The following is a 15514-nucleotide window of genomic DNA, read 5'->3' as shown; positions in this document are numbered from 1 at the left end:
TAATGACTAGTCAAAAGTGACAATGTAAAAGATGCAATGACTTTCACTGTACTTGGCCAAATCTGGACCAACTCCCATTGATTTGCCCTTGGAATAGATGAGCTTATGGACACCTTGCACAGCTGGCTATGGTCACCACTTCCTGCCTCTAACACCACAAGGCCTGTGAGTTACAAGAGGAAGAGGTGAGATGTCTGACGTTACCTTATGCTGTTACATTGCTTTTATAAACAGTGTAAAATCCTCAATACCTTGGCTCACATCAAATCAGTCTCTTCCATCCCAGAGGTCAAATGACCTTTCCATCTCTCCAAAACAGCACCAGGGTAGGCTACCCTACAAAGACATTTGGAAAGAGTCCAGCCACTTGACAGACTTAGCAACCCCATGTGGCCTATTTCTATTCCAGATGGCTGCCTCATCATCTTAGCTCATATTATGGTTGCTGCTTTGGAAATGCAGTGGATTTGAATTTAAATTTACATTCCAAAGATACAAGAAAGTTCTCGTTTTCTCCTTCACCCTAATGTCCTGTGTCTTGTTTTTGGTATGACTGCAGGTAATACTTGCAGTTCTCTTGAAATGTGGATTTCCGAAAGGTAGCAAGTGTTTAATACATATTAGTTATTGGCCTATAATAAGTTATTAGTAGTAGCATCATCAAGGAGAAGGTACAGAGAATCAAGAGGACCTAGGCAGGCTTGTTATTCTCTTTAAGTAACATTATGGGCCTCGCAAAAAAAAAACACTCTTTGAAAACAACTGCTCAGCACCACTCCAGCCTTGTCCAGTGTCTCTCCCATCACTGTAGTTTCAATTACCAGAGCTTCTGAGTACTGCTGATCTTCAAAAATGAAGCCCCACAGGTATGTCTTCACGATATTCTCTGTTTCTCTGGCTCTCCACATCAACCTCCTCTGTCCTCTAGCAGAATATATACTGCTGTCCTTTGTAGAAATCTGTACTCCTTTGTCAAATAAATGATAAACTTTAGAGAATACAAGTATGCCTACTGTGATTCTATCCCTATCCTCAAAGCTGTAGAACTGTAGATCCTCAAAAACAATGTATTGTGTAAAGTGACCTTTCACATAAAGGAGATCATTATAATGCACAGCCAGCATAAAACAGAACAACCTGCCATCTGGACAAGAGTTGCAAACAAGAATCTCCTTGATTTTTTCCTGTATTTTTGTTCTGTTGGAGGTTTTTGCTTTGTTTTGTTTTGTTTTGAGACAGGATTTCTCTGTGTAGGCTTGGATGTCCTGGACTTGCTTTGTAGACCAGGCTAGCCTCAAGAGCTGGGAATACAGGTGCCACTGAGCCCAGCTAAGAATCTCTTTGTCTCAATGTTGTCTTTTTGTCAACATCCATATCTTCTCTTTTGAGTTGCATGCAAATGTAAAATGCTTCAGTTGTGCATGGAGAGGGGACCCAAGACAAAAGACAGGATACTCTGCCTGTTCTATAGGGTCAGTTTTCACCTCTACAGTGACCTTCCATACACCCAGTACTTTACAACTTTGTTTAGATGAAAACAAAACATCGCACGTATTTCTCTCTCTGGCCTGGCTTCACATCTGCCCCTGAGCGCACACTGCCCTTCTGGTTCAGATCACACTCCTTCCTCTCACTTTTTTGCCAAACTAATACCCACTGTGTTCACGTCATCTCTTTTGTACTGCTTCTTTGCAGAAATACTGTCTAAATCCCCATAGTACTCTGGGTATCTTTGCCCCTCCGTACCTTCCTTTTGATGATGCTGGCACTAATAACTAACCACAGAGTAATCACTAACATGTAGGAAATGCTCCCCGCACTTCAGGAACCCATTCACTCAGTCACCACCAGCGTCTGATGAGACAGGCTCCCTGGCTGCCTGTCTTTTACAAACGAGTAAATCAAGTCTCAGAGACACTGTCTTCGAGGAACCCGTATGACAATGTGGGGTCCCAAATTCTCACCCCAACTGACTCTAGAGATCTTATTCATATCCACCGTATCCACTCAGCCTCTTATAAAACTCACCATGTTTGTAAATAGTTATTTGATCCCAACTGACAGGCAGCTCCATGAAGACAGACACAGACACATTTCTGCTTCTGGAGACCAACCCAGGATTCAGCCGGCAGAAAGTACTCAAGGACTTTGAGTACTTGAGTTCAAGGACTAAAGGAAGCAACCAGCTTGCCACTTCTAGAACCTTCCCTATCTATAGAAGATATTTGGAGTGTATTGTGACAGTGGGGGTGCTTATTATGAAGCTCCTCTTACTACCAACTAACTGACCAAACAAATTTAACCATTCACAACTAGAAAGGCTGAGTGCCCAAAACCAAAGCCCCCAACCCTGTTGTCTGGAAGCAGACAAATCACGGGGTTGAGCAAAGGTGCCCCTGGGCCACAAATCGCTCCGCTCAGGACTGGAAATACCACTCACCTCTTTCACAGGTTCTTCCCCAGTAGCCGGTGCCAGTACAGTCGCAGATGAAGCGGTTCCAGCCGTCCTTGCACACCGCATTGTTCTTGCACGGGTAGCTGTCACACTGCTTGGCGCTCATGCGTGAACAGGAGGACTTGACGCCCGCCGCATTCTGCATCTCCGCCAGCTGCCGGATGTTCTTGCTGCGCCCGTCAATGAACAGGTCACGGATGCAGCCCACATAGCCGTAGTTGAGCATGGCGGTCCAGAGCTCCGTGGGGAGAATGAGGCCAGCTCGATTCTCTGGCAGCCCGCCCAGATACATGTCCCCTTCCAGATCCAAGATTTCACTCTCCCCGCTGGCGGTGAATGGCGTGCGCCTGCTGTTCACAGAGATGGTACCTGCAATGGGAGGCAGGCACACAGTGAGGTAAAGGCTTTCTCACATCTCAGGTGCGATTCTGGAGCTGCTTAAAGGAAAGCCACCCCACAGGGGAGTGGAAGAGATCAGCATTGCCTTGTCAGGAGACATCACTAGGATTGGGAAAAAGAATGGCTACAACTGGTGATAAGGGCCATTTAGTTCCGATCCCTGAAGCTAGGATGGCCTGGGCCATAGGACGAAGCAAAAAGAAACCCAATGACTAACCCAGTACATCTCTTTATAACCATATTCGCTGAGGGATGAGATACAAAACAAGGCAAGAGGAGGGTAAGTCCCAGCTCTTCCAACTGCCGGCTTTATTGCCTTGAAGAACAGACTTCACCTTTCATTTCTGAAAGAAAAAAATAATTATTCTGAACTAACAGGCTGCTGTAATGGCTACATGAGTGCGTATGTGTAAGCACTTACAGCAAAGCCAGGGACCGAATGACTCTGCATTACCTATATCCTCTTCAGGAGAACATGAGTCCTCAAAGGATTGCTTTTCTCTATCCACGGACAGAGAACTGAGTATCCTGGGCATTGACTGCCCACTCTTTCGGCCAAAATTTCAGGCATCACCTTCAGCTGTTTTTGGCTTGTGTGTTTGTTTTGCTTTTAGATAGAGGCTAAGTAGCCATACCTGGCCTGGTACTTGCTTTAACTGGGTTTAACCTAACAGTCACCCTCCTGCCTTTGCTTCCCGAGTGCTGGAATTACAGGTGTGAGCCACAACACCTGGATGGTGTGTGCTTCTTCGTGCATTCTTAAATGAACATCCTTCTTTCTCCAGCGATAGTTTCAGGAGCAGTGCTGAGCTTGTCAGGCAGAGTTTTTCTACAAAGCTGATTTTGCAGAGCACAGAGGCAGAAGATCAATAGATGATCTAAGAAGATTAGCTAATAGCAGGTGTTAGAGAAAAAGCCAGTTGGGTGCCATGAGAGCAGCCATAGGGTCCACTTTAAAGTGTGTAGTCACAGAAGCCATCTCCACATGAAGAACAGTTAAAACAGAGACGTGTAAAAGATCCAGTCCCACAAAATTTAACGGAAAGAGCATTGTGGCAGGAGACTGGCACTTAGAGAGCCCTGAGGGGCCTGTGAGGTCATTCGTTGGGCAAAAGTGTCTATGGGTCCAACCTGACAACCTGAGTTTGAGCCCTGCTCCTCAGGTAAAGGCTGAAGGAAAGAATCAACTTCTTGAAATTGTCCCCTGACATCTATATGCACTCCATGGTACACATACAACTATTAATTATTATTATTATTACTATGGATTATATTGTTTTTGTTGTTGTTGCTGCTGCTGCTGCTGTTGTTCTTTAAAAGCCCTAACAGCAGGAGGAAATTTTTTCATAATCAAAGAGGGAAGAAGCGGCGAGCCCAGAAACATAGGTGCGTCCTGGGAGGGGCGGGATAATGGGCTCTGCCAAATGAGATTTTAGAAGCTGCAACCTAGTGCCCGGCCTTGAGAAATGAAAGAAATACTTCTGTCCTCCATGGCGTTTTCCACCCTGTGCCAGTCCCCTGACACCATTACAGCTGATTCCTGAACTGGAAAATTAGGAGACGAACAAGGCGGTATCTGAGCACCACACCAGAATTATGGGTTTGTTTGTTTTTGTTTTTGTATGTTTGTTTGTTTAGGTTTTTGTTTTAATTTTTATTAAAATAATAATATATATTATAATAATACTATATATAGTATATTATTATTATTATTATTATTATTATTATTGAAAGATTTGTACTGAGAGAAGTGGATGGTACCATTCATTAGTCAGCCTCACCTCCTGCCCTCCTGTCTGGGCCTCACTTCCCCTAGCCAGTAAGCACACAAGCTAAGGGCTGAATCAGACCATAGAAGATCACTAATATGGTATGTGCACTCCAAATTACAACAGGAGAATGGGATGGAAAGAACATAAAGGGCCCTGGTGTGGGATTGGGGTAGAAAGCCCAGCAAGCCTACCTCAGCTCTCTGTAGAAGCTGTCTCCTAGAGAAATAGGCTTTGCCTATTTTATTCTTAATATTTCAAAAATTCCACACAACAGAAAATAATATCCTGGCTACCAATTTAAGCATTTTATGTATTTAAATTTTGTATTAACATATTTTATTTTATATGTCTAAGTGTTTTGAATTCATCTGCGTGTGTGAACCACATACATGCCTGATGCCTTCAGAGGCCAGAAGAAGGCACAAGATCCCTTGCAACTGATGGATAGTTTTGAACCACCCTCTGGAAGCTGGCAATCAAACATGGGTCCTTAGCAAGAGCAATTAATACTCTTAACCCTGCCGAGCCATTTCTCCAGGTCTTCATTTTGTATATTAAAAATAAAAAATAAAAACATTGATTGATTTTGGGTGTCGGGGCTCAGATCCAGTGATTCACACATGAAGCATTTTACTCTACCACTGAACCATGATGCCATTTACATGCTTTTAAAGGCTCCTTCTTCAAAACAATTTTGCGACTTAAGAGTCATTACAATTCCAGCCTGGCTGGCAGAGGAGTTTTCAAGGCCCCTCCCCTAACTGAGGAGTGTCTGCAGCTGATGGCTACTGAGAGGCGGAGAATCAATTTTTTCAGGGATGTAGCTGTTTATAGGTTTCACATGCTTCAGTGTATGGCCCCAGACCCATGAACATATGATTATCACTAATTTGACTGTGGGGACTATTAAATAATTAAGAATAATAGTATAATTAAAGTTGTTGGAAGTTGGTCTGATGGGTGTTACTGACCCTTAAGATCTGGTTACAACTATCTTTGTTTGTAAAACTGCCTAAGACATATCTGATTAGTTGATTAAACAGCCTATACCTGGGCAGGAGAGAATGGGGTGAGCATAGCTAAGGTTCCTGGGTTTTGGAGAATGAAATGATGATGGAGGACAGATGGACGGGAATAGAGGAAGAGGGAGGATGCCAGGATAGGTGAGCCCGGAGAAATCATGTGGGACTGAGAGGAAGGACTCCAGTAATGGCGTGAAAAGTCCCAGATGAAAAATAAAAGCAAGTATTGATAAGATTGTGGATGGAAGATGGGATGATTAAGGAGGACAGCAATGGATGGGGGCTGTGAGATGGATGGTGAGGTGATTTAGACAGCATAGGTAGGAATATTGGCCCAGCCCAAGGTAAATAAAGCAATTATAAAATCTAACAGGTGTCAGTTTCTTATATAGCCCATATAACCCAACACTCATTTATTATTTTTTTTACTACAACAAAAAGTTATCAGAAAGATAGATTGGTGGATCCTAGGAGAGCTGGAGGGGATATTGGGGCATGGGTAAAATTTAAATGAATGGTATACACGTATGAAATGTTCAAAGAATAAATGAAATTGTTATTTCTAAAAGGAAGAAGTTGAGACTTGTGCCTCCTAATGTCTTCTCTTGCAAATTTCTTTAGCTCTTCAAACAGGACTAATGGGATAGATCATCAATTTATGAGGCAATGTATGGATTGACTGGGAAATATGCCATATATGCTCATGTGTTTGAATGCTTGCTCCCTAGCTGGTTCTCTGTTGGGAAAGGTTATGGAACATAGCTGGAAGAAGTGGGTGGTCCCTGGAGGGAGGCCTTGAGACTTGACAGTGCAGCCTAACTGTCTGTTCACTCTGCTTTCAGAGCATGGATGCAATGTGAAAGGCCAGCCTCTTGCCCCTACCACCGTGCCCCCTTTGTCTAACATCATGTCTTCCCTGCTATGACAGACCATACCTCTCTTAAGCTGTAAACTGAAATAATCCTTTCTCCATTAAGTTGCTTAAGACAGGATATTTTATAGTAGCTATGAGAAGGAAACAGAGACAAGAGACATGCAAATTGCCAAGTATTGACAAGATGAGAATCAATTTGAAATTTGAAGGCTGGACTGTATCCCACAGAAAGCCTATGCTCTGAATATATGGCTGAACACATTCTGAATGTGCTTTTGAGGTTTTAAAACTAAATTTTCTCCACTGAGGAGTGATCATAAGATGTTTTATGGATCATCTCTCAGGACAGCTGTTCTTCTGAATGCTCAAGGACAAAGGCACATTTGAACACACTTCTTTTACAGATATCTATTTTGGAAAATATTAATAGCTAACTGAAAAAAAGAACTACCTAAAAAGTATCCTTACAAAGAAATGAAGTGTAATAGATCATATTGCAATGTAATGTCACACTAGTTTCCTGAACTCATCATTGTTTACCTAGTAAATTTTATAGGCTTTAATCAAAATTATCAAAACTTCAATTCCATAGCTTCCACATATGAAATCTAAGGTTCCTAAAATCCAAATTTATTCATAGAAGATGGGTCCCCAGTGATTCTAAAATGCAAACCAAGATAGCTATACTAGAACACTGGCTAGTTTTATATCAATTTGACAAAAGCTAATATCATCAGAAAGGAGAGGACCTCAATTAAGAAAATGCCTCCATTAGACTGGGCTATAAGAAAGTCTGCTGAACATTTCTTAATTATTAATTGACGAAGGAGGGCCCAGCCCATTGTTGGGGGTACCATCCCTGGGCTAGTGGTCCTGGGTTCGATGACAAAGCAAACTGAGAAAACCATAAGGAACAAGCCAGTAAGCAGCATCCCTCCCTGGCCTCCGCCCTCAGCTGCTGCCTGTGTGAGCTCCTTTTCTTACTGACATGTGAGCAAAGTGAACCCTTTCCTCCCAAAGTTGTTTTTGCTCATGGTGTTTCATCACAACAGTAGCAATCTTAAATAAGACAGCTAGAAAAAGCAATTAGTAAAGGGAATAACTAAAAACAAATAACTAAAAATAAAAAAAATAATATGGTATCTTTATGTATACTAGCCTCCTTGGAACACCAGTGGGTACTGCTAAATAATTTCAGGGTCATAGTTAATCCCACACAAAACTCTTCAATCATAACATACTTACACACATAGTCGAAATCAACACCAGTGTGTTATAGACAATTCTGAGGCAGTGTTCTATTGCTGCTCTAGTTGACACTTTATTGATGAACTTGGGAGAGAAATTTAGCCTCTAGCAAAATGAATTTTTTGTGTTACCCTCCTAAAAAAAATTACAAACCACTCATTCTTGCTCAACAAGCACATTTAATTTGAAGCCTTTTGGATCTGACTAGATTTCAGACAATCAACAGAGAATCCTTCTGGGCAGTAAAACATCCAAGGCCACAATCTGCCACTGACTGCATTCTGCACAGACCCCATCCAGATCTTCCTGAGAGCAGTATTGCTTATCTCTGCCACCCTCCTAGCTGGGAAATTCCACAGAAAAAGCTGCCATTCCATGGAAGCTCAGCCATTTCTAGTTTCAGCTTTAGATGGGAGAACCTCTTGCTTTGTTGTGTTGGTCAAGGGCATAAAAATGCCGAGATTAAGACTTTTGCCTATTCACAGGAGAAGTAATCCATACAACTGAAACAAGTGAAGCTGAAACTAGTCTTGTTTATTTGCTGCCCAGATGAAGAATCAGAAAATGAGCCTGAAATGCAAATGCTATACTTAGTCCTCTTGGGAAAACAACCTTACTAAAAACATAAAATGTGAACATCATCACCAGAGGGTCCTTAGAAAGCCAGGCAGACAGTTCAGGCATTCAAAAGCCCAAATTCTCTATTGCTGCCCCCCTCCTCTGCCCTCTTTTTGTTAGTCTTCCAGAGTAGCTATGTACTGCCTGGAGCTAGTTTGTTTGATCTGTGGCTACAGAAACAAACAAAGCCATTTAAACCAAATGTAAAAGGTTATGAAGAGGAAAGGGGAGTTAGTGAGGTCTGAGCAGAAGAGTAAAATGTGGGCTTTCACACCAAAGGAAGGCTTTAAATTGAACATGACTTCAGGAAAAATCAATTTGCTGTTTCCTTTCTTGTCATAATTCCTCCCTGAAACATGGCTCTTGCCAATTATTGAAGGGCTATCGTTGTATAAACTCTTTCAATGAAGCTTATCCCACAGAGCAATCATGTAAGGCAATACTTGTGATGTCACAGTTGGTTTCCATGGTGATAAGAGAGAGGAGATGAAAAGTGGGGGATGTAGAACCATGACTGTCTGTGGTAGGAATGAAAATGCTACTTATAAAATCACTCACGGTGCTAGGGTCTTAGAACTATCAGCAGACCACTCTGTAGAATTGTAGCAAAACTAAGAATACTAGTCATCTACAACTCAGGCATCTTGTCCATAAATATCACTTTTCAACCACCATTAGAGAATTAAAGTACTATTAGAGAATAGTGGGGAGACAGGTGAGCATGCAAGTGAAAGCCATAATAAATGCATAAAGATCAGGGGTGGGGGGAGCAACTGCTTTCATCTAGTCTCAGTCCTAGGCCTTTTTACCTGATCTGCCATCACGCTGAATGTCCACATGGTACCATTCCCCGTCATTGGCTTTCTTCTGAGTGGCCTTCACCTTGATGGTTCCAGAGCCCATGTCAAGCAGCAAATACAGATTACCATCAAGAAGTTCTACGGCAAAGAAGTCAACTTTTGTGTTCTTTTGGCTCCGGACATCTTTCCTTTCTTGAGGCTTCCCATGAGTGAAAAGGATCAGGCCATTGGGCTCAGTGGTGCGAAAGTCAAAGGAGATGGAGCCCATGCGTTTGGTGTTCCACTTGGGCAAGCTGATGTAAGCCTCCGGGGTCTCAAAGTTGATGGGGTCCAGTGTGGCCACATTCTCACACTTGAACACAACTTCACCATAGATTTTCATCTTGGTGTCCCCAATCCGGGCCAAGCGAGACAGCTCCAGCCGGATGTCATTATTCTTATAAACAACCTGTCAAAAGCCAAACAAAAGTGCCATATGAATCAATCTTGCAAACACTATCAATCCATCACTCAAGGGGCATCCAGAAAAAGGATCTGAAGAGGCTTCAGGACATAATGGTCTGAAACAACATGTGAAACAAAAGACATCATCATCATCATCAACAACAACAACAAAAGTGCATCCCAAGAGCTGTCTGGGGCGTATATGCAAGCTCTAACTGAGCCTCTGCTTTGCCATTGTGAGCTCTTTTGTCTTTCTCCCTGTAGCCAGTTTCTGGAGGTCAGAAAGTTATCAGTCTGAGTTTACAAGCAAAGCTCAAGATAAGGTTGAGTTGTGTAAAAGCAAAATACACATAGCTCTTCTAAAGTATCACTAGGAAAAGGTCACAAACAGCCTTAATAGCCTTCAATAATGGATGATACACCTCTGCAATGGAATACAATGCTGCCTTGTAAAATTGGGTATTGCCTCAGTTATTTACATGAGTCTTTCCAACTCATTTTTTAAAGTATAGGAGCAGGACAAAAATGATAATTACTTTACCATTATATGAAAATGGAGAGTCATAAATGTGTTGGTTTGCATAAGCATAAAGTGTCTTTGGGAAGAATTATGAACTATGAAATTGTCAGGAGAGTGGATTTATGGGATTCATATTCTGGACTGGGAGACTCACATTTTCACAATATCCTCTTGTTTTATTTGATTATTCAAAACCATATGGATGTGTTACCTTTAAGAATGATTGACTGGGGCTGAAGAGATTGCTCAATGGGTAAAGTGCTTGTCATGCAAGCATAAGAACCCACTTAAAGCTGGATGTCATAGTCTGTTTCTGTAATCCTAGTGCTTCGATGACAGGATGAAAGGCAGACACCAGAGAACCCCTTGAATCCCATGAACTAGATAACCTGGCATATGCATCAGCAAACAAGAGGCTGAGTCGCAAACTAGTTAGAAGCTGGAGACTAAAACCCAAGGTTGCTCTCTTACCTCCACACACATGCCAGGGCAGGTCATGCCTTATTTACACACATGTACACAGCATAAACACACAAAAAAAGATTGTTTAAATGGTTGAAAGTTATGAGTATTGGTTACAAGGAGGGTGTGTGGGGCTTTTTTTTTTTATAATCACATTGAATGTGCCATCAATATAGATGCAAAGGAGGATACCCTAATTTAGTCAGTTGTGGACATTTATATGAGAATTGAACTTACAAAAAAACGTTAATTGCAGAGACTAATTTGCTCTATAAGAGGTGTATTAAGGATCTCCATCTCTGTGTTCTTCCCAAGGCTCAGTCCACACCACATGGCCATGGCCACCATCTCAGAGTGAGTGAGTGGGAAAGTGAGAACACCAACTTAAAAAAAAAAAGTCTGTTATCTTTTTAGTATTTTCCAAACCTGGAATGATCCATAATGCCATGGGGATTAGTCTAGATTTCTCAAAAGATGTTAAAATATTCTTATTAGCACTTATCTCTTTAACTTCATAGGCTTTCTCCCCTCCCCCACCTATCCACCTCTCTCTCTTTCTCTGTGTGAGTGTTCTTGTGTTTGAGTGCAGGCAAATATGTACCATAGCATATATACGGAAGTCAGAAGACAACCACAGACATCAGTCCTCATTTTCTACCTTGTCTGAAATAGGGCCTCTTCTTTGCTGCTGTTTATCTGGTGTATGAGATAAACTAGAGATTATCCAAACATTATCCTGTCCCTGTCCCTGCCTCTGTCTCACCATAGGTGCATGGAAGTTTCATATGCACATCACTGCTTCCGGTTTTATGTGGGTTCTGGGGGTGCTGAACTAAAGGTCCTCACACTGGCATAGCAAGGCTTTTATCTGCCACGTGAGCTCTCTAGTCCCAGAACTGGATTTTAGTGTAACATCCACCTATATGATGTTTCCCTCCTCTAACCTGTTACCAGGCAATAACTGAGCAGAGCTGTTGACTTTGAACAATAACAGCCAGTGTGATCCACAGCTATGACAAAGCATTGGAAATTCTTCATCTATTCTGTAACCCTGACTATGAGAATAGTAATGATTTTTAACACCAGACACCTAATACAAGTCACTATAGTAAAGGCTTATCATCTACCATCCCACTCAGACACCACTTATTTGTCCAGCCTGGAGTCATTCTTTCATCTTATAAGACACAGAAAGTAGCTAAGGAGCCAGCACAGAGGGGTAACGTTGCTCGGTAGAGAGCAGGAATCCAAGCATCAGTTCCATAGTCTATGGGCAGAAGTGCCAGCATATTGACTAGTACTGCCCAGGAGGCATCAGTGCCCAGGAAGCAACTTATTAAACATTATAGAGAGTCATATGTGATCAGCCACTCAGTTCAGAAGCTGAGTTTCTTGTTTTAGTTTCACCAGACTGACCATGAACAAAGAAGAAGACAGCAGGATCCTGAGGCAAAAACTCAAACAAACAAATCATAAAAGAAGCAATCAGAGTTTGACTGGTACTGTCACCTTTCTAACTCCCACTATAATGCCTTAGCATGTGTGATCTCTGTATGGGAACCAAGCTTTGCCTTGGTCTGTATCTGGATGAAATGCCTTTGACTTTTCTCCCAGTAAAAAATTATTAGTAGGCAGCAGTAACTCATCCAAAAGACAAAGAGGAGGCTTGGCTCCATGAACAATAAAATATAGACAAGACCCTTAACCACCTGTCCTTAGAGATCCAAGACAAAACATGTCCTTTAAGTGAATATGATGACCAACTTCCTGCGGGGAGGGCACATTCCTGAGAGAGCAACTGACAATGATAAGCAGAATGCAGATTTCTGAAGGCACGATTGGGAAAATCAGGAGAGAGTAGTTGGTGATAACTAGACTTCTGTCAAAGACTCCTGGGCAGCAAGCTTTCTATCATGACCCCCAAATTGCTTGCCTGTGTGTGTAGAATTTCTCCAACAGTGAAGAAAGAGCCAACATTTTCATTTGTTGACACTTAAGTAACCTTTCTGAATCTCAATTTTATTCATCTCCTCAATCTACCCCTTCACAGTGTTCACTTTGTTCTTTCAGGTTAATGTCAAGAAGAAATAATAGAACACAGCAACTTCTCAACTGGCACAAAAAATCTAGGGAAAAACATCCTGATCTGCAGTAGTGTTAGAACTATACTGGAAATAAGTAGAATCTCCAAGGTGAGATTCTGTAGAATAGCTACTGCCAAGAAGAAAGGGGCAGGAGGGCAACTGACTTGCAGCCCTGTGACACTCACTCATCCATCCCTTCACCTACTACACAGAACCATTCCACAGCTAGGGGTAAGAGTACCAATGACTTGGGTGCGTGCACCCGGGCATGAAACAGGAAGACGAGCCAGACCTTTGCTCAAGGTGGATTAACATTGGTACTGTGTTCTCTGGAAAATCTGTCTCCCACCTAAGCAAGCATCCCAAACTGATGGACTGAATTAGACAAAACAAGTGGCATCAAGTGACAGAAAAGCAGCCTGTTGACAAGCAGCCCTGGTACAAAGCAATTAGAGACAAAGTAGGAATGATACCCCATGGGGAAAGATGTCACATAGCCTGAGAGGCAAAGTATGAGAATGTCAAGCTGGTCTTACTATCCCACCCATGGATTTGTAAACACTAGTGTTTGGGCTTATAACTCATGCTTAGAAGACCAGCTGGGGGAAGAGCTAAGAACTAACTGCAGCTCAGAGTTAAGACAAAGTCTCTCTAAATAAATGTTCCTGCTTTGCTCTATGATCATGATTCAGAGGCACATAGATAAACTATGGTATGAGAGCAATGTAGTAGTTGCCACCTGTGGAGAGACAACAATGCTACAGCCTTTCCGAAAACATTGATATACAATGTTATATATCATCTACAATAACCTGCTGGAAACACTGATATTAGCCCCATCTCACTGAGAGGTGCAGAAGATAGATAATAGTCCAAAGTCACATAGCCAAGGAAGCTTATAACCAGGATGTGATCTTCTTACTGTCTCATTGCACTGGGGAAAGGGTATGCTCTAGGAATGGTATCTTTAGAATCTTTACTAGGTCATATCCACACATAAAGCAGAAACTTTATCTTGACACACAAAGCTCTTTGTACCTACCAGGATCCCATTCAAGAAGGCTCTTATACCTTCCTGTCAGGGTCACTTTGGATGCTTTTTATGGATCAGGTATTAGTGAGACTATATTTGCTCATCTGGTTCCTTGGACTGAAGTTTTCTCTTTTTCTCAAAGGTGTGTAAACAGCACCCCTCCCCCAGGACCTCCATCCAAAGTCATCCCACACCTTTCTACCAATGTTGATCCTACTGTTTGACAAATCAGAACCATTATGAAGCCAGCAAATGATGATGGTTTTTGCCGCACCACCTTATCTCGTTACCTGGGCTGGGAAAAGAGACTAATTTGCCTGTACATGCTCCATTTATAACATCAAAGTCGTCCATGATTACTGAGGTGTAAAGTAGGTCCTTAAGAATTCACCAAAGTTTCCCTCTCATAGAAGTACTTTCCTCTCTCCTTCCTTCTCATCCTAGGCCATACTCAATTTTCTGTAAATATATTTACATAAGACCTGCTATAAATTCTGAACCCCCAATCCTCCAACAAGAAAACTGGAAGGAATGAAATAATGCATGCCCAGATGGCACTTAAGGCTATCTATGCAGTCAAATATTAGGAGGCACAAACACGTGGCCTGTCTTCTATCTTGAGGGTCAAGCATCTTTAATCACCCATGGGCCCACACATAGGAGAATTTTAGTGAACTCACTGGGTCAGATTTAAGATCAAATCACTTACAGATATGTATGTGTCTAGGCCACTGAGCTTTACTGTGTTGATCTAGGTACTGGAGGGTATTTGAAAGTAATGTCATTGAAGACACTCTCTGCACCATCAAGGTATACAGAATATGGTGCTGGAGAAGCCAGCATCAGGGAACCTTCAACAGAGGTACCCTTCTTGATATGCAGCAATGCTAACTACAAATACTAATGCTTGTTTCTGCTTTCCACGTGGAGCCTCTAAGAAACTACAACAAAGATAATTTATCCCCACCCCAGCTTAGCTCATTGAGAATAGATAATAATGAAATGAGCTTTTAGTCTCTAACATTCAGAATGCCACAGCTTTGATAAAACTTTTGGACTAATCTCCTTATTGTGTGATACTCCCTTAGAGTAAAGAAACAAATGATTACAAAGAGCTGCAAAAGAATCTTGGTTCTTGGGCTGGAGAGATGGCTCAGCAGTTAGGAGCACTGTCTGCTCCTCCAGAGGTCCTGAGTTCAATTCCTAGCAACAACATGGTGGCTCACAACCACCTAAATACTGGGATCTGATGTCCTCTTCTGGCATGCAAATGAACATGCAGATAGAGCACTCATATACATATACATAAAATAAATAAATAAGTCTCAAAAAATGTTTAAAAAAAAAAGAATCTTGGTTCTTGGATCTCCACAGAATCACACAGGCAACCATCTCTGCTCCATTTCCCTTCTGTGCCCCAGGCAATTGATGATTTTGGTCTGCTATGATTTCTCCATCCACTAAATGGACATCTGTCACTTAAACACTTAGCTTTGCTACTGTGGAAAAAAAGTTCGGTCTGGACTTTTCAATAAACCTCAACTACCTCTGAGTAAAAATGCAAACAAAAACACATATTATATCTTTTAGAGTATGAACTAGCTCTTAACTGTGTAGATGTTTAATAAATTCTTATACTTTTATTAAATTAGATACTAGACTCAAGTGGCAGTATAACACCATTGTCAAAACATGGACTAAGGAGTCATCCTTGGTGGTGTTTGTGCTTGATCGACCCATACCAGCCACGTGGCATTAAATACAGTATTTGACTCAATTCAGT

The 15514-nt window shown here is 41.8% G+C and overlaps 1 protein-coding gene across 45 annotated transcripts in view; it reads right to left on the bottom strand.

The window, feature by feature from the left end:
• Nrxn3 (neurexin 3) overlaps nt 1–15514 on the bottom strand; it is a 1566538-nt gene that overhangs the window by 1040832 nt on the left and 510192 nt on the right. For all 45 annotated transcript variants that reach the window (XR_009593039.1, XR_009593040.1, XM_060387963.1 and 42 more), the window contains 2 exons: nt 9198–9636; nt 2441–2824 (listed from right to left, as the gene is read on the bottom strand). Coding sequence is in view for 43 of the 45 variants with exons in the window: in XM_060387963.1 (XP_060243946.1) it covers nt 2441–2824; nt 9198–9636 (823 nt within the window). In the remaining 2 variants the exon portion in view is untranslated. The remainder of the gene's footprint in view (nt 1–2440; nt 2825–9197; nt 9637–15514) is intronic.

This window comes from Meriones unguiculatus, chromosome 7 (genome assembly GCF_030254825.1).
Source record: "Meriones unguiculatus strain TT.TT164.6M chromosome 7, Bangor_MerUng_6.1, whole genome shotgun sequence".
NCBI classification, from domain to species: domain Eukaryota; kingdom Metazoa; phylum Chordata; class Mammalia; order Rodentia; family Muridae; genus Meriones; species Meriones unguiculatus.
This window is presented reverse-complemented; position numbering and strand designations above follow the sequence as displayed.